At 43.8% G+C, this 27,213-nt stretch overlaps 1 protein-coding gene across 1 annotated transcript; it reads right to left on the bottom strand.

The window, feature by feature from the left end:
• Positions 1 to 27,213, bottom strand: LOC107109859 (protein HEG homolog 1-like). The gene is made up of 11 exons (XM_015410570.1): positions 26,921 to 27,213; positions 24,768 to 24,887; positions 23,987 to 24,081; positions 21,139 to 21,197; positions 16,369 to 16,529; positions 14,709 to 14,843; positions 5,386 to 5,428; positions 5,216 to 5,253; positions 4,587 to 4,674; positions 2,587 to 2,761; positions 1 to 174 (listed from the first exon to the last, which is right to left on the bottom strand). The coding sequence occupies exons 1-11, from the start codon at positions 27,189 to 27,191 to the stop codon at positions 25 to 27; spliced, it is 1,335 nt and encodes a 444-aa protein (XP_015266056.1). The 5' UTR covers positions 27,192 to 27,213; the 3' UTR covers positions 1 to 24.

Raw genomic sequence — 27,213 nt, 5'->3', positions numbered from 1 at the left:
TTCATGCCCCCTCCTGCAATTCGCTTAAAAGTAATCTCTTCTTCTGCTGTCATCACTAATGAAAGAAGGGTTGTATTGCCCCGGATAGATGCAGGAGTGTCGGGAACCTGGTAAACCAGTGTAAGGAGGATACAATCCATTTCTTTCTAGTTCAGGGTTCCGTAGGTTTGTTGGCTAGAATCACAGACAAACAGGAAGGAAAGAAAGAACGAATCAGTAAGCTCCATTTATCACTTATGTAGTATTAATACAAGATGTTGCTATTATGAAGTAAAAAAAAACCAAAGCATGGCAAAGAATCTCTCTGTTTCATCACAACAGTTGGTGCTTTACAGAGTAACTTTATCTCCATGCCGCCTTCGCTCTCACTCGCGCGCGACTCTGTCCTTATTGTCTCTAACCCAATTCAAAATCTTTGAATACCTGAACCTGGAAATGATGCAAATTTGATCCAACCCCGGGAAACATACTGTTCATGAATTGTTTGGCCATCTCCTCAGATATTATGCCAGGAGGCAAGCTTTGTCCTGACATTTTTATTTGCATAAATAAACAATAGGGATCTACAGTTCCAGGAAGCCAGAGCACTAGACACCAGTGTTCCCTCTAAGCCAAGACAGTGTGAGCTAGCTCACAGTTTGTTTTGCCACCGGCTCACGCATTTTTGTCTCCGCTCAGGAAGGAGGGCTCCAGAGCAAGCTAATGTATGCAGGAGCCAAATGACTTGCTCACAACTTTAATGCCAGTAGCTCACAAAGTAGAATTTTTGCTCACGAGACTCTACAGCTTAGAGGGAACATTGCTCCAGAGCCAACTAATTTAGGCAATAGCCAAATCCCTCGCTCACAGCTTTAATGCCAGGAGCTCACAGAGTAAAATGTTTGCTCGCAAGACCCTACAGCTTAGAGGGAGCATCGCTAGACACATACAAAATATAGCAGATCTGTTTTGTATTCCGGTCTGGTGCGTACCCAGGCACTACAGGTGGTGAACCCTTAGTGGTAGCTAATAAGGCAGGATCAGATAGGGAACACGAGCAGCACCCCATTCCTGCCTTTTGGGGGAAATTCTTAACCAAGTATATGTGAAGCCAGTGAGGTGATATAAGGACACCACCCTGTCCTGGAATAAGGAAACTGAAGCTTGGACAATGGCCGAGTTCAGACTGGCAGTTTGGCCCGACCTAGGCACGTTTCAGAAGGCACGTTTCACCTGTCTCGTAATGCGTCCCTCTCGAGTTTAAAAGATACCAGGTGAAAGTGGTATCAGACCCTGGAAAGTGCGATTATCCTGTGTCCATCACACACCAACAAAGTGTGAACGCCAAAAGCCGTGTTTTTTTCTTGTGCCCTTAAGCGCTTTTGCGCATATGCACAGAAGCGCTTATGCGTATAAGCGCATGTCTCCAGATTACCAAAAAGAAAGCCACGCCTTACAGAGCACATGCTATAAAGAGACTTTAAGGAGTCCTCCCTTTTGAAACTTTTATTTAACAGAGGAGGTCTATTATTAATTATAAGGTTGTACAACATCTTTTGAGGTTCTATGGAGATGATATTTGACATTTTTGAATTCTCTTATATTGTGAATTGTAATTAAGATGATTAATTATATATGAAGAAATTATTATAAAAATATTTTTCAAAAAATATAAAATTATTTATGACATGTTATAATCATCTGTGCACGGTATTTGTTGTATGTTGGTGCGTCCACCAGGGGCAGGCCAATGGTGTGAATGCTACCATGCGCCTCCTCCCCGGTATGCTCGGTGCAGTGTGACCAGGAAAACCCGGAACATTTTGTTCCTGCTCTTTTTTTGCCACGACTCCCTCCCGCTTCAAACTGCCAGTCTGAACTCAGCCAATGGGTGGAAGGCAGGACACTCAGGAGGCACTCTGAAAGAGTGGTTTGCTATTATTAGTAAGCCTCAGGAGGCTGTTAGATCCCAGAGACACAGGCCATTTGAACCAGGAAGGAAGTCCCTTTGGCTTCTTAGCCCAACTGAAGGTTGTGAACACGGCCAGGGAAGAATACTTCTTTGAGGCCAAGATGAGGTTCTGAGATTCCTGCGAAATGCTAGCGGCCACTTGACTGGGGGAGGTAATGGAGATCGTTCCAGGTACTCTCACAGCGGCCCTTCCTGTCGTGGTCTGCTGCTCAATGCAGGTAGGTGACCTTTGTAAACTGAATGCACACCTGTCCTCTTTAAAAGCAGTAACTTGATGTGTCCCCTTAGCGACTGCATCGGTACCATTGAACAAGAACAACAGAGCAAACAGAGGAGTCACGCTACACATTTCAGGGAAATATCACTAGTAGACTCTAGGGCACTTCTCCCCACATACAGATTTGTGTAGCCTAGTGGATGATTTACAGACGTGCACCATATAATTATGCCTCAATTACTGCCTCCCATAATTCTTGTTTTCTGTTAAAACACTGATCTGGAAGAATGGGAAGATGTATCTGTGCTTCCTGTACTTAAAAATGATCATGATTAGAGTTCTCGGATTGAAGCATAGTATACAGTGTCTCCAGATTTCCTGATAATATAAACAACAAAAAAAGCTCAGAAATCACTACCATATAATAAACATCCGTCATCTGTAATAGGTTTTTGGTGCTCCCATTCTCTTGCATTTCAATGGTTTCTCTCCCCCAGTCCTGAGCTCGAGGGGTTTTGGGGTATTCAGCATAAGGTGACATCTGGAAGTCTCCACTTTTGAAGATGAGCTTGCTTATGTCGTTTTTATTCTTCCTGGGAGGAAAGAAAAAGTACATCTAAAATTACAAGAGAGCAGATCCCAGGAAGGCTGTGGAAACTGTGAGCAGATGCCTAGAGGTGGTTTTGGAATGGATGAGAGCTAAGAAGCTGAAACTTAATCCTGACAAAACAGAGGTGCTACTGGTGACAGATCTACAGATCTAGTCTTGCAATCAGATCTAGTCTTGCAATCAGATCTGCTACAGATCTAGTCTTGCAGTCCGGAGCAAGAGAGAACAGATCTGCTCCATCTTCTACATGACAGCCCTTCACTTGAAGGTAGGCTTTAGAGCGTGGAGCTGAGGGATTGCTGCTTTGTTCTTTCATGTCCCTTTGTGCTTTTGAACTTCTATGTGAACCCATTGGGAGAGGTCATCCAGAGATGTGGGCTAAGTTGCCACTAGGGATGAAGTGGGAGGGTGTGAAAGCAATCACTGAAATGGCTCAACAAAGGGAAGGTTCCATTTAAAGAGAAGGTTCGTCGAAGTTCAGGTGAACTGGCGTGCTTGTGGTTCATGTGCCCTCACAAACCACAAACCAGGATGAACCTCCATTTTCCCAGTTCATGCCCATCCCTAGTTGCCACCAATTTGTGGAGGACATACAACTCTCTCATGCTTCCAGTAGATCCCAGGGAGGTTGTAGAAACCATCGACAGCTGTCTGGAGGTAATTTTGGGATGGATGAGGGCTAACAAGCTGAAACTTAATCCTAACAAAAAAAGTTGCTACTGGTGGGGAGTAGGTCAGGAACTAGGATATCTCCTGTTCTGCATGGGGCTGCTGCTAGACCCAGGCCTCCTGTTGGATAGTGGCAGTGCTGGCCAGGGGTGCCTTTCACCAGCTTTGATTGGTGAGCCAGCTGCAACTGTTCCTATGCAGGAAAGATCTTGCCACTGTGGCATATGCCCTGGTAACATCTAGGTTAGGTTACTGCAATGTGCTCTACATAGGGCTGCCCTTGAAGACTGTCTAGATAAACTACACTTGGTGTAGAATGCTCTGACCAGAGTGTTGACTGGAGTGTATCATAAGTCCCATATCACTCCAGTCTTGTGCTATCTACACTGGCTTCCAGTTTGTGTGTGGGCTCAATTCAAGGTGCTGCTATTGACCTTTAAAGCCCTGCATGGCCTGGGACTAACATACCTTATAGAATGTCTTCTCCAACATGAACCTACCCATTCACTCCAGCCATCCTCAGAGACCCTGCTTTGGTGCCCACCACTCTATTGGTTTCTTCCATCAGTGGGTGAAGACCTTTTTGTTTTGTTTGGCATACCCGCAATAACCATTATTGGCCCTCCTCTGGTATTGTCTGTGATCTGTTTTTACTGAATTTTATCATTGTAAATGTTGTTTTTAATTTTTCAAATATTTTAATGTTTTTATGTGCACCACCTTGGGGACCCTATCAGGTGGAAAGGTGGCACAAAAACTTTTTAAAATAAAAATACAATAAATACAAAACCCCACTTTTTTCATGTCCATTTCTTTTTTGGGGAGAAATCCACCACCACCCACCACCACCACCACCATATTTATGCTTTTCGTAGTTTGATTTCATCAACCTGGTCCTCTCAGCACATTCCCTTTTGAAGTGCTTGTGTGTTCCTCTGAAACTTTCGACATCTCTGATTTTTTGCAGACAATACAAAAGCGCTCATTTATTTTGAAATATATGTCGATGTACACCTACTCTTCAACAAAAAATATCAGTTGGTATATGAATCCCCCCCCCCAAAAATTAAAAATTAATTTGGTTTTGTGCTCTGCAGCCTCTGTTAAAAAAAAACAGGCATTGGGCGGAGGATACCTACTGGCAGCACGTGACTATGAGAGCAATTCCCAAGATGAGCAGAAGTCCTCCTCCAGCAGCCGCAATGACAATGGTGATTAGCTGATAAGCTAAAACAGAAACAGAAGTTATTCCGTTACAAGTCGCTTCTCTTAAAGTGAACATTTCCTGACGCCATCCTAAGAACATAAGAGACGCCAATGTTGGATCAGGCCAAAGGCCCATCCAGTCCAACACTCTATGTCACACAGTGGCCAGAAATACCAGTGCCATCAGGAGGTCCACCAGTGGGGCCAGGACATTAGAAGCCCTCCCACTATTGACCCCCCCCCAAGCACCAAGAAGACAGAGCATCACTTGCCCCAGAGCCCCTATCTATATCTTGTGGCTAATAGCCACTGATGGACCTCTGCTCCATATGCTTATCTAATTCCAGTTGCCTCCCCTAGCCCTGTGGTGTTGTGGAATGGGCACAAAAATTCAACTGGTGGGATGAAGGTTCAGCTCATTTGTTGGCAGATGGTGTGGGCTTCCTTTGAGGGAGCTACAAAAAGTTTCGTTACCGGACAATTAGGTGGGGTCACTAAGGACTGATTGATGTTTGTACACAGGTTGGACAGAGTAAAGGATGTTGTTCGACAGGAAACTTACGATTTCCACAGTTGAATCCTCCTAATCCAAATGGGCAACTGTAATGGAAGAGAGACGTTACATGTTCAGTAGACGAGCCTTAACTGAAGCAATATCAAAATAATGAAACAACATCTATTTGGGGATAGAGGGATGGGAAGCAAGGATAATTAAGTTCTATAGTTTGATACCTCACGCAAGTGTTGTTCTCAAGTTTATACCCATCTTCACATGCTAAAAAAAGAGAGAGAAAATGTCCATTAATTCACCTCAGAGACAGAGAGAATATGATCAGTGACTGGGACTTGGAGTTCTACTTCAGGATTTTGAGAGGGGGTTCTTTTCTTCTCCTCTCCATTTTATCCTCACAACAACCCTGTGAGGGTTGATTAGGCTGAGGGTGTGTGACTGGCCCAAGGTCACCCAGTGAGCTTCCGGCTTCCGTGGCAGAGTGGGGATTCAAACCTGGGTCCCTGAGATCCTAGTATGACATTCTAACCACTACTGGCTGGCTGTAAATCCAGTTTTACAATATTTACAATCAGGGTTTTTTTTGTAGAAAAAGCCCAGGAGGAACTCATTAGCATAATAGGCCATACCCAACAGCAGGAACTCATTAGCATATTAGGCCACACCCATGAGAGCTTAGCTCATTAGCATATTAGGCCACACTCCCATGTTACCAGAAGTGTGGTCATCCAACCACACCTACCTTTTGCTTCTTATTCTGTTTACCTTCCACACCCACCTTTTGCTTCTTATTCTGTTTACCTTGTTTGTTGTCAAAACCCAGGGCTTTTTTTGTAGCAGGAACTCCTTTGCATGTTAGGCCACACACCCCTAATGTAGCCAATCCTAATGAGTTCCTGCTGTTGGGTGTGGCCTATTATGATAATGAGTTCCTGCTGGGTGTGGCCAACTTGAGAGCCAGCCGGAACTCTGTTCTTGTGCGTTCCTGCCCCAAAATAGCCCTGTTTACAATGATTTTCAGAAAGTATGCCACAAATGATTCTACACATTCATTTAACTATTTATTTTTTATTTTATTGGACTTGTAGCTCACCCTCCCCGCAAGCAGGCTCAACAATATCAACACAATATACAATTAAATCCACTTAAACACAACAGATTAAAACAGCACATAAGCATAAAGACTGTGTAAAATCTAATCAGATGTTTCAGTAATTCAAATGGGACATGAGTGTGGGCTCCCAGATAGCTATCTGGATCCAGGCCACTGATGGGAGGCCAGCCAGAAGGGGGGACGGGACATCCGCTGCCTCAACTAGAAGCCCAGCGGAAGACCTCCATCTTACAGGCCCTGTGTAGGCCCTATCACTTCAATAGCCTTGGTCTATCTGGTAAATGTTGGAAATGCAAGGTCCAGGAAGGCTTGTATTATCATGTCTGGCGGACATGTGGCGAGGTGAAACAATATTGGAAGGAGGTGCAAAAGATACTAGTCCAAATAACAAGCATTCAGATTCCGCTAGAGCCAGAAATATTTCTCTTAAATATATTCCCGGAAAAATGGAAGAAAAAAGAAATATATGTAGTTATGCACCTAGTAACGGCGGCAAGAATAGTGCTGGCAAAGCACTGGAAAAGTGAACAGGTACCAAGTAGGTGGGACTACATTAGTAAGTTAATTGAAGTGGTAGAAATGGACAATTTAACGCAAAAGATGCATGGAAATAGGAGTTCAATTTTTCAGAGAGTCCGGTCACAAGTGTATAATTGGTTGGAGCAATAAGGCAAATTTATAATATGGTTAAAAAAAAAAGATATAAGAGAAGGAGATGATCTGTTTTTACGTTATGTGTACTTAGGTGACGGGTTGTTAGTTAGTAGTGTTGGATGTTTTTGTAAGCCTTGGATTTGATTTAAGGAATGTATGTGGTGATGTTGGAAATAATAAAAAATTATATTATAAAAAAAAATAGACTTGGTCTATCCAGCTGGAAGCCATTCAGTCAACAAATGGGTAAAGAATCGCTGAGATTCTCTACAAATATCATTTATTTGTAAATCATCGAATACGTTTTCCCCCCATCAAGTCATTGCTGACGTATGACAACCCCATAAGGTTTTCAAGGCAAGATACTAACAGAGGCTGTTTGCCCTTGCTTTCCTCTGTACAGTGACCCTGGGGTTCCTTGATGGTCTCTCATCCAACCCTGCTTAGCTTCCGAGATCTGATGAGATCAGGCTAGCCTGGGCTATTCAGGTCTGGGTACAATACATACAGTTGTACAAAATCAGAGCCAGTTTGGTGTAGTGGTGAAGTGCGCGGACTCTAATCTGGGAGAACCGGGTTTGATTCCCCACTCCTCCACTTGCACCTGCTGATGTGACCTTGGGTCAGTCACAAGCTCTGGCACAGCTGTTCCTGAAAGAGCAGTTTGTGTCAGAGCTCTCTCAGCCCCACCCACCTCACAGGCAATGTTCCCTCTAAGCTGTGGAATCTTGTGAGCAAAAATTCAACCTTGTGAGCTACTGGCATTAAAGTCGTGAGCGAGCAATTTGCCTACTGCATAAATTAGTTTGCTCTGGAGCCCTCCTTCCTGAGCTAAGACAAAAATGTGTGAGCTGGAGGGTAAAAAACTGTGAGCTAGCTCACACTAGCTCAGCTTAGAGGGAACATCACAGGGTCTGTTGTGGGGAGGGGAAGGGAAAGGAGTTTGTAAGCTGCTCTGAGACTCCGAGTGAAGGGCGGGGTACAAATCCAATCTCTTCTTCTAATGTTTGACAAAACACAGTTGTTGACAAATCTATTTGACTGAGGTCTTCTTATATCAAAACTTGTTCTACCAGATCTTAGTCCAACATTCCAACCACTACATAACACTGGCTCTATGTAACTAATTCTATGTTTTTGGGTACAATATAATTTTTCAAAAAGCATAACTAAAGTGCTTTAGGTTCCATTGAACCTTCCGGAACATTCAGTTGCTGACCTAAAAATAGCAGTTAACTTACAAAGGAATGTCAAAGGGAGATTAGAAAGAGAGACAGCTGAATTGCAACTGTTAACGAAGCTCAAGACAATGCAGCCACCTGGATTGAATAGAGACCTAGGTTTCCTGTCTCATTACCAGTGCTGATTTCTCCACGCCTACTACCTCTCTGCATATCAAACCTAATCCAATCACAACTGTTACTGTCATTGGCCTGCTAATGTCATTTGGCATATGAAACCTCTCCATTTCCCAATATATAGGAAAGATGGGCTCACATTCTAGTTGAGTGTGAAGAAGTGAGCAGTGACTCATGAGAGCTCATACCTACCACAAATTTTGTTAGTTTTCAAGGTGCTACTGGACTCTTACTCTTTTCTAAGGTTCCATTGGTAATTCATATTCTGTGATATCTCCAATCAATAACCTTACCTAATCCCAGAAAGGCACAATTAAAGAGTGTTGCCAAAACATATGTGTGATACCTATATTCAAACCTTGATACTAACATTCTGCATTCTCCAGATTAGGTATATTTAATTAACATATGTGTATGCTCCCGTTTTCTCCTAACTCTGCCACCTGCCCACCTACTATGTGGTATGTCACACATTTAGTGAATATACAGCAAAAAATTAGTCTCAGTCAGTCCTGTGTTGTTCTTAGAGCAACACTTTAAGATAATCATGACTAACTATTAATCATGACTAAATATTACTGGTATAACTTCTTTTCCTTTTCCATGTAAATAGACTATCCAGAGGAAAATAAATAAAAGTAATCTTGAGAAAAGTCGTTCGATGCAGTTAAACTAGTTGCCCAACAGAGGTCAGTACTGATCCATAACAACGCCAAGGCAGAAACTACACCTGAGCACGTAACTACCTATGTGAATTTCCCTCACCTTTTTTTTAAGCAAAGCAACCTCAGAAGCCTAAGTGAAACTGTTTAACCCTTTTGCCTCCAACCATTTCCCAACCTGAAATACTCCCCTCAGATCTCTCCCTCCAAAAAACACTCCAAGACTTCCTCCACAGGAAGAAAAATAGTTGGGAGACAGGTTTTGAGTAGTCACCCCTATTGGGCCTCTGTTTGGGGTTACAGCCTCCTTAAACTGCGGAAAAATACACACCCACAACCGTGTCTTACGATGCTGTAGCCTATGCCCTTGATAGTATTTGTTAACAAATAAGCCAGTCCTTGTGTTATTTGAGACCTGCCAATCTCAGATATTAAAGCCAAGGTGTAATAAGCTTTCCTATTTGAAAATTTAAAGGGTAATTAATACCTTAGAGCCAAACTTTCACAAAACAGTGTTTTGGCTCAAGATTGAAGTCTTCCATTGGAGGAAGAGTCAGTTAAGCTGGAGAAAGTCTCCTAGGCTGGAGCAAGGCTACCTGGAGGGTCATTGGATCCACCCTGGTGGAAGGAGTCTGTGGATGTGGACATTGGCTGCCCTGTTCTTCCCTCAGCACCCCACCCTACCCCAAGTCTTGCTGAGACCTGGGGAAATCTCCTGAACAAAATGCTATGTGGTGCAGGACGAAGGGGAAACTGGAAGAAATTATCCCTTGTCTGAATTTTTGCCCCATTCATGGAGTTTGCACTGCTCATGCTTCCTGCAGATCTCCCTGTTGGCCTTTTGCTCAGGAGAGGGCTACTGGGGAAATGGGAAGGACAGGAAAAATTACTGAAAATATTTATGTATACTGCCTCTCCACAACAAGTGTCTAAAACAGCGTATGATTGCCACTAAAGCGAACCTTCTCTGTTTGTATCCACTCCATATGTGGGATGTGTTGTGACAGGGGAGTGTGAGCTGCCTTGAGGTACACCCAGGAGATTTCAGTCTCAAAGGAATGACCAAAAAACAGCAAATAACAACTGTGTACTGCAGAAACCCGCACAAAAGTTTACAAAAAGAGACTTCAACACAAAAGTAATTCAACACATGCAATCCATCATAGGAAAATACAAAAGTCCACAATATCCCAAAGGGAAAGAACAAAGTCCAGAATAGAAATATCTCAAAGGGAAACAATGAGGTCTGGAATAAATATCAACACTTTTCCTAGGTATTGTTCAGTGTTTCGGACTTCTGGTCCTTCCTCAGGAACAAAAAGCCATTACAGGAAGTCTCATTGCAATTTCTTAACAGGCAAACATTGTTCAGTTTCTATATGGGCCAGGTCTCCTAAGCTTTAGAAATCACCTATCAAGGTTGCTACCGTATTATGTAAGTTGGACCAATTGCTTAAAGTAATGGCTGAGAGGAGATGGGTTTCCTGCCTGGAAATAACCATCTGCCCAACTCCCGGGAAGGGGCAAGATGGAGAGCTATTTGGATAACCTGTATTTGGGACATGAAGGATTGAGACATACCCTCTAAGCTGAGTGGAGAGAAGGGGCATGTTGGACTGTACCTCACCCTCGTAACAGGGTGAGGGGAAAACCACACAGCAGGGACAGGAAGGGTTAAGCGGTGCTCAAGCCAGGATTGAGAACAAGGGAAGGAAATGGAGTGGTGTCTGCCACGACCGGCCTCTGTTTCATATGCTCTAGCAGGCTTGTGTTCATCCCAGGGAGGGAGTGCTAAGGCAACATCTGTGTCTCTAAAGTTTAGATAAACCTGGGCTGCAGTCACACGTGCGAAATAATGCAGGCGGGAAGCGAGGCTGTTTGCCCCGGGCCGAAATGATGCGCGTTTGCGCAATCAGACTTCTACCCCACGCCCCGCGGTTTCCGGATGTTACTGGCCTTTCCCCAGTGGCTTTTAACCACTCCTGCGCCGCAATGAGACACCCCGCCAATGACTCCGGGATGCTGGACAGATGTTTCTGTCTGATCGCGCCCCTTTACTCCGCGCGGGAATCGGGTGTCTGCCACCACTTCTTGTACATATGATCGCACCCATGGAGTGTTTTATTTCCTTTCTTAGTTCTGTAATATACCTTTATTGCTGTGATATTCTTTCCCCCGTGTACTATTTCCTCTAGCGTTTAGAGTACTGTTCTATTAAATAAAGATCTTTCGCTTTTAGGTGTCAGCAGCATGCCCATCTCACTGCACATACAGAGCCCCTACCGGCATCCCAAACCACTGGTAAATGAGGGGAAGGGTGGAGCTTGGGTAGTGGCACCTCCCATATGCCCCGAGAGAGGGAGGAGAAGTGCTACAAGTCCTCTCACATCTACACATCTCCCCACCACGACAGGGCATACATGTTCTCCAAGGTGTTTACAGAATTACCAGCTCTCACTGCTTGGAAGCGGAAGCGGAAGCAGAAGCAGAAGCATAAGCAGAAGAAGAAGGAGAAGGAGAAGGAGAAGGAGAAGGAGAAGAAGAAGAGGAGGAGGAGATTGGATTTATACCCCGCCCTTCACTACCCAAAGGAGTCTCAGAGCAGCTTACAAACTTCTTTCCCTTCCCCTCCCTACAACAGACACCCTGTGAGGTAGGCGGGGCTGAGAGAGCTCTTGACAGAAACGGCTCTTTTTCAAGAACAGCTCTGAGAGAAGAAGAGAAGAGATTGGATTTATACCCCGCCCTTCACTACCCAAAGGTGTCTCAGAGCGGCTTACAAACTACTTTCCTTTCCCTTCCCCTCCCCACAACAGACACCCTGTGAGGTAGGTGGGGCTGAGAGAGCTCTGACAGAGACTGCTCTTTTTCAAGAACAGCTCTTATCAGAACTAAGGCTTGCCCAAGGTCATCCAGCCAGGTGCAAGTGGAGGAGTGGGGAATCAAACCCGGTTCTCACAGAGTAGAGTCAGCACACTTAACCACTACACCAAACTGGAGAAAATGTTTGGAGATCAGAAATAAATACAAGCTCAAATGTATTGCGTTTCTCCTCATATAGCACATTTCTGCTTTGCTCATCCTTCTCATATTTGAAGGTGCCAGTTTTGCTGTGGGGAAGCCTCCATGCCACATGGTTGCAAATGGTCCCTGGGTGTCCAGTAGGGCAACAGCACACAAGCAAAGTCAACTAGATGTAGCTGCAATATAAATCTCAGCTACAGTCCTCAGACCCACATTCCTGTAGTCCTCCTGGGTGCTGACCAGGTTTACTTGCTGCTTTGAAGGAAGCCCTTGCAACCAGCCCAGACAATAAGCAACCATATGGAGTCTGGTTCTACCCTTTAAATGGCCCATAAAAGGCACACCAGTGGTTGACAAAGACCATCTCTAGTAAGTAAACCAGTGGTAGGGAGGGGTACAAGGGGGGTAGGGTAGTCTTGGCCTTTACTCTTCAGTTCTGTGATGATTTTTAAAGCCTTAAATGTGAAATATGAAATGTTTCCAAGTTTTGCACATTCCCCCTATAACAGCACTGGAACACATTTGGGTATCTTCCCAAGTGTCTAAAGACTGCAAATTTCAGCATGTAGGACATACTAATAAAGTAGCATGACTCATGAATGAAGACAGGCTGGACAGCCGCTTATTCAGGAATCCGACAAGCAAGTTCAGCCAAAGAGTAATTGAGGCATATGTTGCTGTTGATGGGGGTTGATGTTGGTGTGACAAATCCCAGGAACTAAGAAGCCCGGAGACACAATATTGCGCTAAATCAGATTTAGACAGCGAAGCAGTTTTTGTCTTGGGGGAGGTGGAAGGAATAGGTTTACCCTGACACTGAACTGATGTATTTGTTGGTCAGAAGAGGATCTCCCACCACAGATATGAGAGGGGGCATCCCATTTATTTTGTTCTTTGTTTACTGTCCTTATAGGGCTTGGCCTCTCTCACTGGCTTCAGTATCTTCATTGCATTTTGCGGTGGTGACTCTTGTTCTGCGGGCCCTTCTACTGTCATTATACCAATCTACATCAGATGTGGTCTGCTCAGGCAAAAATGTTTATGCCTAGACAACTCTGCTTCAGTGGAAGAATGTGGGTTGATAATATTCTAATGATTTATTTGTTTACTGAGAGCAAACAAGTGCTTTCCATATGGTCCCCACTTTGAGCATGGAACAAGGAGTTTCCTGCATTCCTCTCCACACCTACAGCCCCTTCTGACCCCTGGAAAGATCACTTCCTGGGGTCACGGGATCCACACAGAGGAATAGCCAAGTGCAATATGGGGACTGGAGAGAGGCAAACATAAGAAATTGCTAGGCTAATAGTATTCTGACCTGGATAGCCCAAGCCAGCCCAATCTTGTCAGATCTTGGAAACTAAGCAGGGTTGGCCCTAGTTGGGTAGCTGTGTTGGTCTGAAGTTGGTCTGAAGATTTGGATGGAAGACCTCCAAGGAATACCAGGGGTGTGGTGTGACATGGAGGCAGGCAATGGCAAACCACCTCTGAATGTCTCTTACCTTGAAGACCCTTTGGGGACATCATAAATTAGCTGTGACTTGATGGCACTTTCCACTACCACTAGGCTAAGAGTACAATCCTACACAGAAGAAAATCTGAGTCCAGTGGCACCTTTAAGACAACAAAGAGTAAAACTTTAAACAAAGTTTTATTGTGAGTATAAGCTTTTGAGTGCACGCGCACTTCTTGAGATGCCATTTTTATAAAACTTTGTGGGTCCTAAAGGTGCCACTGGACTCAACTTCAACACAGCTACCCAACTGAATCTATAGGACTCAACTTCAGACCAACACAGCTACCCAACTGAATCTATAGGACTCAACTTCAGACCAACATGGGGTGCCCAACTGAATAAATCCTAAACAGAGTTACTCCATCATCAATGTCAATAAGCAGGGTCTGATCTGAGATTCATAATCTGTTTGATTGCCTATATCCAAATTTTACAGTGTAATTTTAAGTATACACTGTAAACATTGGATATAGGCAATCAAACAGATTATGAATCTCAGATCATAGAATTTGCATAGTTTTGGCATAGTTCAGACTACTAAAATCTACTCCATACACAAACACGCACAGAGGGATACAGCCATGTGGTTCAGAGCAAATAAAGTGGATGTAGCCAGAAAGCCATATCAAGCACGAGACAGACAATACATTATTGAGAAGTCATCTAAATTGGATGGGTGATGCCCAACAGAATAACACAGTGTTATTGGCTTTCGAGTGTGAATGTGTTATCCCACCTTTTTAAAATCTGGGTAAACCCTTCATGACTGCTCATTTGGAATGATAGTAAGAATACAATGAAAACAACTATGCCTCAAAAAGCAGTATTATTTTTTTTTGCTGCCCCTGGAGATCAGACAAAACAGAGACAGAAATAACTGTGCTATGCCCTCTCTAAAAACTGAACTTTTGTCACAGAGCCCTCCCTGGCCTGCCCCCTCTTATTCTTTTCACTGGATCTTTCTGGCTTACACAGCATGCTGTGCAAAAAGATAATATTATTGCTGCACAGAGAGCAACCAAGATAAGATATCCTTGGTTTCTACCATACATCAGCCAGAGAAAATCTAAGCTGTTAATACTTATTCATAGAGATGAGCTTCTTAGCATGCACAGACACACACAAAACACCCACACTGATCCACAGAAAATCCTTCGAACTGGAACCAAAAGATTAAAGAAGAATCCCAGCAAACCAGCTGTGTAAGGCACAATACCTCTGCAGGAATGATCCAGTTTGTTGTATCTGAAGTATCCAGGTTTGCACTGGCACTCGGCAATGCCGTCAAAGTCCACGCATGCAGAAGTTTCTTTGTCACATTCTGGATCTTTGTGTTTGCACAGACCACCAGCTATCACAAGAAGAACATTGTGGAAAATCATAACCATGCTGAGAAAAAAGTGTACCTTGACTGGAATCTCTGGCTGCGAATACCACACCAGGATTAGACTCTGCTTATATGACTTACTTGACTCCATTATTCCCCTCTGAAATAGCTTATAGTACCAGCCATGACAATACTTGCTCATATAAAAAAACAAAAAAACAAAAAAACCAGACCCGCATTTCGCTTCTTGCAATCAGAATGGCTAAAATCACAGGTTTGATCATGAACATGTGGAATAGGTGGAATCCATTTTCTCTTTATCTAAGTCTCACTCATCTAGCATCTTCTGCCAAATATAGTCCCCCAAAGATGGTGTACCTGTTGTCTAACTTTACAGCAAAGCTTCATTGTCACTCAGTCTGGAGATTATGTAGTAAAAAGTGACATTATTTTTAAAATTTCAGTGAAATTAAACAACTTCTCTCACAAACTGATACCTAACAGTGTTTTCTTGTGAAGTTATATCACGAAACATGGTTTCTGAACAAGATCCCTCCCTAACATAAAACAGTATAATTTCACATCAGTGGCTTATTTGTCTTTGAAATACATCACAGCAGCTTGGATCCCACCACAAATATATACTGACAGAAAGATATCAGCAGAGAGACATCTCTGCCAATCCCACCCCACTGCAGCTGAAAATGACTCCTGAAAAATGCTTCTTTCTAGGAACAATCTCCCCCTCTCCCACAGATGCAAACATAATCACCAGAACTGAACTCAATGCATAGTGTATACCAGTAATAGTCATCATACTAATGAAACAACATGCAAAGGTAGAAAATATTTCCTTGCATGTTTTTAATTATAAGTCATTTTAAAATGTCTGAAATGACTGGTGTCAATTGTTTTCTTGCATTAATAATTTGCATGTACATGTTTTCCACTGCTATGTATGTCTTCAGATACATCTGTAAAGGCTATTTAACATTATTATGATGATTGTTTTGTTTTAATCCCATTTTTTCCACTACAGGATTAACATCCTGATTTCCTCAAGAAACTCTGCTACAATCTAATAGTTCTGAAGATCTTTGCAACACTGATATAAGAAAAAGGAAATAATTTGCTGTCCGTCTCATCTTGTCTTTGCATCTCTAAAATGCATTCTTAGAGCGTCTGGGGATTGGTTCAAACTGTGGAGGGAAGATAAGACTCCTGTTGTTCAAATCTGGCCAGTATTCAATGCTGAATCTCTAAAATGAAAGGCCTGTACACAATGACCTTAATCCTGCAGTGTAACCTGTCCTTCACGGACAAGAGTGCTTTTGTCAGGAAACAGATTTCACACATAGGTGAAAAGAAAAAAATTATTAATGTATATTTTATCCTATAGAGGCTTTTAAGATATGTTCTGTGTCAGTGAAAGAAAGCTTTTCAAAGAGAACTTTGAAGAAACAAAATTTCCGCCTTCGTTCTTTTCAAGATGTTTTTAAAAACCATCAAATTACACTTGAAGCCGCTATCGGTACTAATGTCAGCTTACCTCTGTGGAGCTGGAGAAGGCTAGACATGAACTGGCAAGTCTCTGAGGATGCTTTGCAAGCTCGGATGTGGCTTCGCACAGTGCTGACAACGTCATAAAGGGTGACATTGGAGACCACGGAAAAGGTGCTTGTGATGGAAACTTGGACAATACCTGATTGCCTGCAGAAAGAGTGACCAAAAAAATTAAAATCATATTGACTTCGTAAAAGCATAACATTTATGGGTGGATTGTTACTAATACCATGCATATACCATGAATGCATTGCTCTATTCTGTGCTGTGGAACACTTGCCAGAGCAAACCAGAGACCGACGGGTTAGATCTCGTGTTTCCAGCTTCCAGTTGGGGTCTGAAGATCTCTCAGGATTCCAACTGATCCTCAGACAACAGAGATCAGTTCCCCTGCCAAAAAATGGCAGCTTTGGAGAGTAGACTCTATTGTATCACATCTCTGCTGAGATCCCTCCCCCCCCAAACTCCAGGAATTTCCCAGCTTAGAGTCGAAAGCCCTAGATAGATCCTATGAGCCAAAAGGACAAAGCTGTTCATAGACCCAAATATTCCACATGTCCCCCCCCCCAGCATCCTTGCGATGCGATATGGGAGACTGATGTGAAGAGAGGCTACACTGCACCTCCTTATGGACAATACGGAAGCAGGGTCAAGTATCCCAGCTCCCACTCTTTGCCACAGTTCTTTGTGGCCTATGGCGTTTTGTCCACAAGGGTCCTATGGCTCTGAGCATCATCTTTCTAGACGTTTCAGAAGGCTGCTTGGGAGGGAGAGGAAACAGGAACGACGCACAAGCACCTTCTGTTCACAGTTCAGAGAACCCCAGTCCCATGTTTACCACAATGGATATTGTTAAATCCCTACCTAGGCCTCATTTGGCCAAAAACGGTCTCTGTTCTGCAGAGCATGTTGCACAGATGTGCCAGGGGTCGTTTCGTAGAAAAAGAGTTAGGGGAACTCATTAGCATAACTCATTAGCATATGCCACACCCCCTGCCATCACCGGAAGTGTGTCATAAGGCCACACACCCCGCCCCCAACAGTCCTGGCCGCCGCCGCCGGCCTTGCAGCTCCACTGCCGAGCCCCCTGAGGGGCCCGGCGGTGGACCTGCAAGGCCAGCGGGAGTGCAAGGAAGCCCCGCGAAGGCCCTCCCTGGCCCCAGGCAGGCAGGGGTGGGGAGAGGCAGGGGGGGAGCAACTTACCCTCCCTCTTCTCCTGCCTCCTCCTGGCTGAATGAGGGCCGGAAGCCGGGCGGCCGGAAGCAGGGGGCGGGGCTTCGTCATGTGCCCCGCCCCCGTACCTCACCTGGGGGACCTGCGATCCCCCGCGATCCCCCCCGAAATGACCTCTGAGATGTGCCCAGAAGAGAACTAGGACTGTGCTCTGGTTTGGATCCAAACTTGTCCTAGTGTGAGTGGATTGAACTTGTGCTCACCCAGTACCTGCCGACTGCCTCTTCCCACTGCGGCCCTCCGTTCCACACACTACGCCATTACAGATGGCAAGCTGACACTCAGCATCAGCCTTATGAAGGGGACAGGGAGCCACAGTGGGGAAGGGAAGGTGTGAAAAAACACGTGCAGTGAGCAGAACTCCGCTTGTAGTTTACAGGGTTCATTCCGGAGAACAAACCAAGGCTCAGTGTGTGTGGTCCCACAGCCAACAGCAGAGGGTTCTGAACTCTGTCCTGTTTTGACCATGTGAGGCGGAAGCAAGAAGAAAAGTGCATGTTCCAGTCAGGAGAGTATCTGTGCCTCGGCTTTTCTGTCCACCGCAAGTACAGATAATGGTGAGGGAGAGGACAAAAGGTATACTTCGAAAACACCAAATGGTGCCCAGATGCAGAAAGGGAGAGCACTCCTCTAAGTTTATAGGTGCAGGAACAGAGAATGTCAGCAGGTGTGCCTTTTTCCTTTCTTGATGAAAGGCTGTACCTGCCCAAATTCCGTCTTCTCCAGAAATGTACATACAGGAGCCCCACCATCATAATATAATAAACCATGTGGAGTGCAGACAGTATTTCAGGAACTCACTTACACATGAAGCAGGCAGCCCCAGCTTGTAAACAGGTGTAAATGAACAAGAAATGATCTTATACTTTACTGAGACAAACGTTTGTCCTAGTTTTTTAACTATAATGTTATATTTGAAAAACAAAAGCATGCAGACAGTGGTCTGTCTAACCTGGATGGAAAAGTGGGTGAAATTAGAGAATGATAAACTATTGGGGTTAGAAGGCCATGACTGTAGATTTGGTTGGCATGCATACTTATGGTATGATAAGACAAAAATGGATAGCTTTTTTAAGCTTCATGTGGTAAGAAAAGCATTGTTTGTGGTATGGATGAGATATAAAAAATATTTTCGTGATGTAAGACCATTGTGGATTGTACCAGTAGAAGTGTTAACATCTTACTCAAGACATAGAGACAAGGATTGGTTGCCGTATAAAGATTTAATTAAAAAAGAGGGAACAGATTGGGTAATGAAAAAGCAGAATGAAATTGAATATGAATATGAATGGTTGAAATACATGCAAATCTATGATCTTTTTAGATCAGATAAAAGAAATTATGGTTTTAGAGAGGAAAAAAATGAAATGGAAAATGTTTGGGAGAGTGGAGGGGGAAAAATATCTCTACAATGTATAAAGTGTTGTTAAAATGGTATACAGAAGAGGAAACGGTGAAAGAGCAAATGATAAAATGGGCAATAAATATAAATAAGGAAGTTTTGATTGAAACCTGGGAATATTTGTGGAAAAATTCTATTAAGATATCGCCTTGTACCAATGTTAGAGAGAATTGTTACAAAATGATGTATAGGTGGTACATGACTCCGAAAAAAATTGCAAATATGAACCAGAATATGTCAAACAAATGTTGGAAATGTAAGAGTCACGAAGGCTCATTTTACCATATGTGGTGGACTTGCGAGAAAGCTGTAGACTATTGGACAAAAGTCCACAAAGAAATGCAAAAAATACTGAAATGCTCTTTCAAAAAGACACCAGAAATTCTGCTTTTGGGACTAAAAATGAAAGAAGTCAATACGACTAAAAAGACCCTATTCTGGTACTTAATTACAACTGCGAGAATGATTTATGCACAATTTTGGAAAACAGAGAAAGTACCAGAAATTGAAGACTGGATACAAAAAGTTCTGTTCATGGCAGAAATGGATAAAATTACGAAAAAGTTGAATAACAAAGAAGATGACGTGTTTTTTGAAGAATGGAGTGACTTTAAAATATATCTGGAAAAGAACTGGGATGTGAAACAAAACTTAATATGTTTAGAGCAATATTAAGTCAAATGATGTTATCTTAAGATTGTAATCATAAGAAAATGATATAATTGATGATGTAAAGTAATGTGGAGTGTAGGGGGGGAAGCATTGCGGGAAGCCACTGGAGGGAGGGGAGGAAATGGGAATGGGGTAGACAATGGAAAGGATGAAATGATTTATTTCTATATGTTGAATTCCTAAGAAAATAAAATTTGTTTACCAAAGAAAAAAGAAAAAAAGAAAAACAAAAGCATGCAAAAAATGAAACACGACAGTCAGGGGGAGGAAAAGCTAATGTTTTCATATGGCAATGAATGCATATATGTATCATAATTCTGAAGTCATGTGCACAAGACTGGGTGCAAGGCTCTAGTGCCCCACCACTTCCAGTAGATACCTTGTTGATCCTACTGGCAGAAGTTGACATCTGCAGCCACAGCCTGGTTTAAAAAACAAGCAAACAGCAAGACCTTGGCCCCAGTCACACGGCAAAGTTGCCGCGGGAGAGGCACGGGAGTCCCACGGATTTTCTGGGTGCGATCTCACCCCAACATCTGGGAAGCGCAGTGCTCCCGTGGCAAACCCGTGGCTCCCCGCCGAAGGTGCGGAGTTAAAAACTAGTACCTACGAGGTACTAGTTTCCGGAAACCGTGGGCCAAGGGCGGGCATTCCCGGTGGACTTACGTGGCATCCGGCGCCTGCCGCTGTTCATCTCCACAGGTTGCGTAACAGTGCCCAACAACGCATGCGCACAAAGAGCTATTGCTAGTGCGATCGCGCAGCGCGGCTTCTGTGCCGCACTGCAGGATACCCGTCTGATCGGCATTTCCCCTGAACCACGGGACCTTGACCAGGACGTGTGCTCGGGCTGCCGCGCATTAGTTTCCTCCGGGGCAATTAGCCACGCCTCCCCCTGCGATATCCGGCCCGTGTGCCTATTCAATGTAAAGTGTTGTTGAGACTGCAGGAATATCATTCAAGGAGTGGGCAAAGTTTCATTTCAGCCACGGAATGCCCTCTTTCTACTTATTGATTTGGTGTTGGATGAGATGAATTTCAGAGCCACATAAAGACATTGCAGTTTACCTGGGAATTCTGTTAGTCAACTGCAATATTTCATTGGCTTGGGGTGTTATCTTTGTAATGGGTTAGATGGCGTATTTTCTCATTTTCCGTTTTTGCCTATTATTGTGTGTTGATGCTTTCTCTTTTCACTACACGTTAAGTGGCTGCTGTTAGCTGGCTATAATGAGTTCTATAATTATATTCCTGCGTCGCTTTTATTGTGTGTGTGTGTGGGGGGGACTTTTTGTTATTTATTTATTATTCCTTTGTATTGTATTACATTATGAGCAGCTCTGAGAGCCTTTGGGCTGGAGGGGGGAAATACATTTTCCCCCAAATGAATGAATAAATGAATACCAGGCCCCTCATCCAACAAACCTGCCATTGCTTGATGCACCTTACCTTGATGCACGAACAGTCGAAGTGTAATAGCCAGGCAATGCTGAGAGAGAACTGTTCAACTGAAGAAGGGGGGAAAAGAGAAAGAACAAATTGCTACTTCAAGAACACTCTGAAACTAGAAACTATATTTTCCACCACTGAGTAACAGGAGTTAGTTTGTACTAATTGTGAAGGCATATTGAGCCATTCTGGATGAAAATGAATATTTTTTTAAAAAAACCCAAGACCGGCCACCCACGTCATAAAGGATAAATAAAATGAAAGAAAAAAAGGTGAGAAAAGAGCACTGCCTATTAGAGGGACTGAGAACTTCCCAAGATTATGCACAGCTTTAGAAGGCAAATCCTTTGTGCTGTGGAATAGCTGAAAGACCCAGGTATTTATTTCTACTGTACTCTTTAAGGGTCATCTGGATGAGATACTGGAAACTCAATTACAGGTCACCTGTCTCTGTAAATGGAAATCAAATGTCAGCTGGGAGTGGAGTTATTTATCAGGACCACAGCACTGGGGAGAGGAGGTTAACTAATTTCCTTCATCCTGTTTTCTTGATGAAAACGCCTGGCTGTTTGGCCCATAAATGAAGAAGAGGAGGAGGAGGAGGAGATTGGATTTATATCCCGCCCTTCACTACTCAAAGGAGTCTCAGAGCGGCTTACAAACTCCTTTCTCTTCCCCTCCCCACAACAGACACCCTGTGAGGTGGGTGGGGCTGAGAGAACTCTGACACAAACTGCTCTTTTTCAAGGACAGCTGTGCCAGAGCTTGTGACTGACCCAAGGTCACATCAGCAGGTGCAAGTGGAGGACTGGGGAATCAAACCCGGGTCTCCCAGATTAGAGTCCGCACACTTAACCCCTACACCAAACTGGTAGAAGTGACTTAAAAGAAGTGACTTTGTTGCACAAAACGGCTCTCGCAAAGCAAAAGAGCTCTTTCATCACATAGATGTGGCTTAATAAAGGCAAAATTTTCAGGGGGAGGGTAAACTTAGTGGTTCTTTGTGAATCCGATCCGATCTAATGTGCAAGTGGAGGAGTGAGGAATCAAACCCGGTTCTCCAAGATTAGAGTCCGCACACTTAACCACTACACCAAACTGGTAGAAGTGACTTAAAGGCAATTGTCTTTGTTGCACAAAATGGCTCTCACAAAGCAAAAGAGCTTTTTCATCACATAGATGTGGCTTAATAAAAGCAATTTTTTCAGGGGGAGGGTAAACTTAGTGATTTTTTGTGAATCCGATCTAATTTATTACAGCAAGGGTCAGTAAAACAGTACAATTCTGATATAAGAAGGATTAAAACAGTGATAACACAGGAACGGGATAAAAACATTAACAAAAGAAAATTAATAAAATTAGTAAAATAATGTTAATAAGAGAATCATACAATTTTTTCAGCTAAAATAAGTTTACGTTTCCTAATAGCTAAGCAACAAAAATTTTGCTACAGCATAAGTCGCTGGGCTTTGAACGTCTTCTAGGAGGAATTCACAAAGGACTTCTGGCCTACAGTCAAGATAAAACTGCAGAGGGATAAATCTAGACAGAAGGGGTAGTATAAGATGGTCTCGTTCCTCCTGACAGAATCTGCAGAACAGGAGGACATGAGTAATTGATTCCACCATATTAGCCATGCATGGGCATATACGCTCATGCATTGGAACTCGAGTGAATTTACCTTGGAGTACAGTGGAAGGGAGCACCTCAAAACAGGCTCTGGAAAAGGCCCATCTATAGGGCTCATAGGTAATGTTAAATAAATAAAGGGCAACAGTAAAATTAGGCCAAGATTTTATATTTCTAAAGTTCTTGGGTAACGTTTTTGTGCATCTTAGTGATTCTGGGGCTCTGCCGCCCTTCCAGGGCCCCAGCTGCAGCCCTCTGCAACTCCAGGGAGGTCCATAGTGGCAAAGCAGCAGCTGGACAGCTGGGGGGCCCCGTCCCCCAGTGCAGGATCGGGGGCAACTGCCCTGGCTGCCCCATGGCTACAAATACCCCTGGTGTAAGCTCATTTGCCAATAACAAATGGGCATAATTAAAATCCATAAACAGGATTCCGTAACAGGCCAATAAGAGTGTTTTGCCAGCTGAGAGAGAAGCAATTTGCAGTTCATACTGTTTGTTACACAATCCATAACAAGGTCAAATAAAGAGCAAGAACCAGTGAGGCTGGTGACTGGAGTAAAAAAAGGGTCTTTTGCTGCCGAGTGTGACAGAGGGAAGAGTAAAGAGAGGTTGCCCTTACAGAGGGCATTGTGGAGCCAGAGCACAGAGGTTCCCCAGCATGCCAGGGCACAGTTCATGAGTGGATAGTAACCCAACACAGGCATGAGCCATGACATCAGCAGCTGTCACTGGGTATCACTAGCCACTAGAGTTGCCAGGTCCCCCCGGTCACTGGTGCGGAGGGTAGGGTTGCCATCTCCAGGTAGTTAAACTCCTGGAGATTTGGATATGGAGCCTGGGGAGGACAGGGACCTCAGTGGGGTACAATGCCACAGAGTTCACCCTCCAATGCATCCATTTTCTTCAGAGGAACTGATCTCTGTAGTCCAGAGATGAGCTGTAATTCCAGGGAATCCCCAGGTCCCACCTAGAGGCTGGCATCCCTACTAGCCACTGAGCAACATTACACTTGCCAAATGGTGAGGTAACAGGCCTCAGTCTCATTTATTTTATTAATTTATGCCTTTCTCACTTAGACTCATATTGCCCTTGGGAACCAAAGGAGGTTCAACCCCCCCCCCCTTGAGCGCAGGGCCAGTAGCAAAAGCCTTTTTTAAACCTCCAGATATTTTCCTCACTAGATGCCACTGAGAACAAACACCTTGCTTTTGACACTTACTGTGACTATGATATCTTCCTCAATGCGATGAAGCTCCGAATACTTGCCTCCAGTTGTGTTAAACATTAGGGGAAACTGGCCAACAAAGGTTCTTACTGAAGAGAAGAAGACAGAGGTTCAGTTAACACACACACACACACACACACACACACAATCAATTTTTTGTGCCAAGGATACCGAAAATTTCCTCTCAACAATGAAAGCCAGAAACTTGCAGGCAGCTTCAGGCCCAACTCCAAGCTCTTCACGAGTATCCCTTTATTTGCTTCTTCTTCTTTTTTTTACAATTTTTGAATGGGAGCAGTGTTTCTAAGGATCAAATTAGACGTTGTACAGCAAACACTTATGTGTCTCCTAACTTACTCCTCAGTCCCCTGAGGCAGTAGAGCAAGTGGGGTTACCCATTTTCTCTTGTCTTCTCATTCCACTTCTAAATGGAGTGACACACTTAGAAAGTAGATCCCGAGGAGTTAGCCATGTTAGTCTGTTGCTGCAGAATAGTAAAAAGCTCAGTAGCACCTTTAAGACGAACAAACTTTAATGTAGCATAAGCTTTTGAGAAACACAGCTCTCTTCGTCAGATGCATCTGACAAAGAGAGCTGTGTTTCTTGAAAGCTTACGCTTTCCCACTGTTAAAGAACCAGTTAGCAGGTTATATGAAAGACCTCCGCCTGAGACCCTGGAGAGCTGCTGCCAGTCTGAGCAGACAATACTGACTACGATGCGCCAATGGTGTGATTCAGTATAAGGCAGCTTCGCGTGTGTGTGTGCGTATCTTACCTAAATTGCACTTTCCTTTTTCCATCCGGTACCCGAGTGAACATGTACACTGGAATGAGCCTTGTGTGTTAGTACACGTGGCCAAGGCAGGGCATGGATTAGAGAGACATTCATCTATATCTGAAAAAGAAGAGAGAGAGAAACTGTAGTTTATAGGAAAACCCAACGATTTGCTACAGCGAAAGCAGCTGCCAACTAGGCAGCCTCTTCTCCCTAGTGGCAGCTGCAGAATGAGAAACCAAGTCAGCAACTATCATGACTCACGTTTGCAATGAGTCTTGAACTGGCGACCTGAAGATGTTGTGAGGACATGTGTGTGTCAACACCAAGGTCTGGTCTGGGGAGGGGACTTTAGGGAAATCAACAAAACTGACATGCTGCAATCCAATACCCCTCCCGTTCCCACACAAAGCTCCTGGGTCAAGGACTGCTTGCTGGTCTAAACAACTGGGAGCCTTCCTTCTCCTAGCCGGGGCATTGCCTCCGCTCCTTCCCTGCCCTGGCCCCACTCTCAGATTCAAAGCAGCTGGGTCTGACAGCCTGTAGACACCAAGATGTCTTCCATGGTAGGAAGTCCAAGGAAAAGGGGGCTATGTTTGCTCGGAACCCCTTCCACAGCTGCCGCTGCTGCTACCTGTATTTGCCACATGAGAAGGGATCTTGCGGCCCTTCCTCAGATGCCAAATACAGGGAAATTAATGCAAATTTTATCTTTGAAGTGATAACAGAAACACAAAAGTTGATAGTGGCTGTAAGCGCATCATAACTGCAAAGCATTCATTAGTAGCGGGCAGAAATTTTAACGTAGGATCTAATCCCTTGCACAGGAATATTCACTGCCATGTCAGGACCACTGTATGGAGAAATGAAACCCAATGATATAGAAACGGCCATCCATGATTCAGTCTACCTCACTGGTTAGCTGGATATGGCAGTCTCAGAAAGAAGACTGGCTAGATTGGATCCCTTTTAGCAGCAGATTATTATTATCAGGGCTATTTTGGGGCAGGAACGCACAGGAACGGAGTTCCGGCTGGCTCCCAAGTTGGCCACGCCCAACAGGAACTCATTAGCATAACAGGCCATACCCAACAGCAGAAACGCATTAGGATTGGCTACATTAGGGGTGTGTGGCCTAACATGCAAAGGAGTTCCTGCTACAAAAAGGCCCTGGGTTTTGACAACAAACAAGGTAAACAGAATAAGAAGCAAAAGGAGGGTGTGGCTGGATAACCACACTTCTGGTAACATGGGGGTGCGGCCTAATGAGCTGTGCTGTCAGGGGTGTGGCCTAATATGCTAATGAGTTTCTGCTGTTGGGTGTGGCCTATTACGCTAATGAGTTCCTGCTGGGCTTTTTCTACAAAAAGAGCTCTGATGATGATGATGATTATTATTATTATTCTAAATTTCATTTCTAGTATGCTTAACTTTCGCTTCTTCTCCAAACTAAAATTTGAGCTTCTGAAACATTCCACTTCTTTGTTACTCCTCCTGTTTGTTACACTTTTAGATTAATGAATGCAAACTTCCCTGCGTCCCTGCCCATTCTGCAGCACTGCCTAGATGCCAGGATATATGCAATCAAAAAATGTTTGCCACTGTGCCTCGTCGGCAAAGAACAGAAGAGCTCAAGCAAACAAGAACCCCCACACACACTCATCAAGTCGACCTCTTCAAGGTAGTTTGCTGTCAACGCTGCGCTGCGTTGCTTAAACGCAAAAAGGGGCAACTTGGACTAGAGAATACCTATTCTTTTCTCTAAAGGGACAAGCAGTTCTTTGATTTAAAACAAAATAATCAAATTCCTAATGACATAAGCAATTATTTTCTGTTTTAAGAAAGATATCCTGAAAGAACTTATTGTAAGTGTATTTGACACGTGTCCTGCACAATCATTCAGATTAACTTTATTATTATTATTTTTTTTAAAGATTTCTTCCTCCACCTTCAAATGATTTCGCCCAATGAAAAAGACTGTCAGCTGGTTAATTCTCACAGCCTTTTCCCTGTTCTCTGATTGTTTACGTAGAGCCATCTAGAAAACACAAATCACTTTTTTCACCTGTTTATAAATGCGCTGAATTAAATGCAATTATCAAAAGCAGTTAAATTTACGCCTTATGATGCAATGGTTTTCAGAGTATGATTACCTTTGCCTTGGGAAGCTGTAGGGGTATCTGGGTTTCCCAACCATGCAACTGTAGTTGGTTTGGTAGGGACTGGTAAAATAGAAAAAGGCCTTGTGGTGCGTTTGCTAGGAGAAAATGTCTTGGGAGGATGAGTAGAATAGAGATTGTGCTCTATGACTTTAACAGTAGGTGCACTGGTCATTTCTGTCCCTTTTGTGGTTCTTCCAGAGGTATGAGACATCTCAGTAGGAGGCTGAACCCTGGGAGATTTTGTGGTTACTGAATAGTCCATTGCTGATGCCAAAGTAGGTGAT

Source organism: Gekko japonicus, unplaced genomic scaffold, assembly GCF_001447785.1.
Source record: "Gekko japonicus isolate JY-2015 unplaced genomic scaffold, Gekko_japonicus_V1.1 scaffold3652, whole genome shotgun sequence".
NCBI lineage: Eukaryota > Metazoa > Chordata > Lepidosauria > Squamata > Gekkonidae > Gekko > Gekko japonicus.
This window is presented reverse-complemented; position numbering and strand designations above follow the sequence as displayed.

Excerpts from the sequence above, each read along its gene's own strand:
- LOC107109859 (XM_015410570.1), bottom strand. The coding sequence starts at position 27,191 with ATGGACTATTCAGTAACCACAAAATCTCCCAGGGTTCAGCCTCCTACT. Across the intron at positions 24,888-26,920 it reads TACAGCTTCCCAAGGCAAAG|ATATAGATGAATGTCTCTCT; the intron begins GTAATCATACTC and ends CTTCTTTTTCAG. Across the intron at positions 175-2,586 it reads TGACGGATGTTTATTATATG|CCAACAAACCTACGGAACCC; the intron begins GTAGTGATTTCT and ends CTGTGATTCTAG.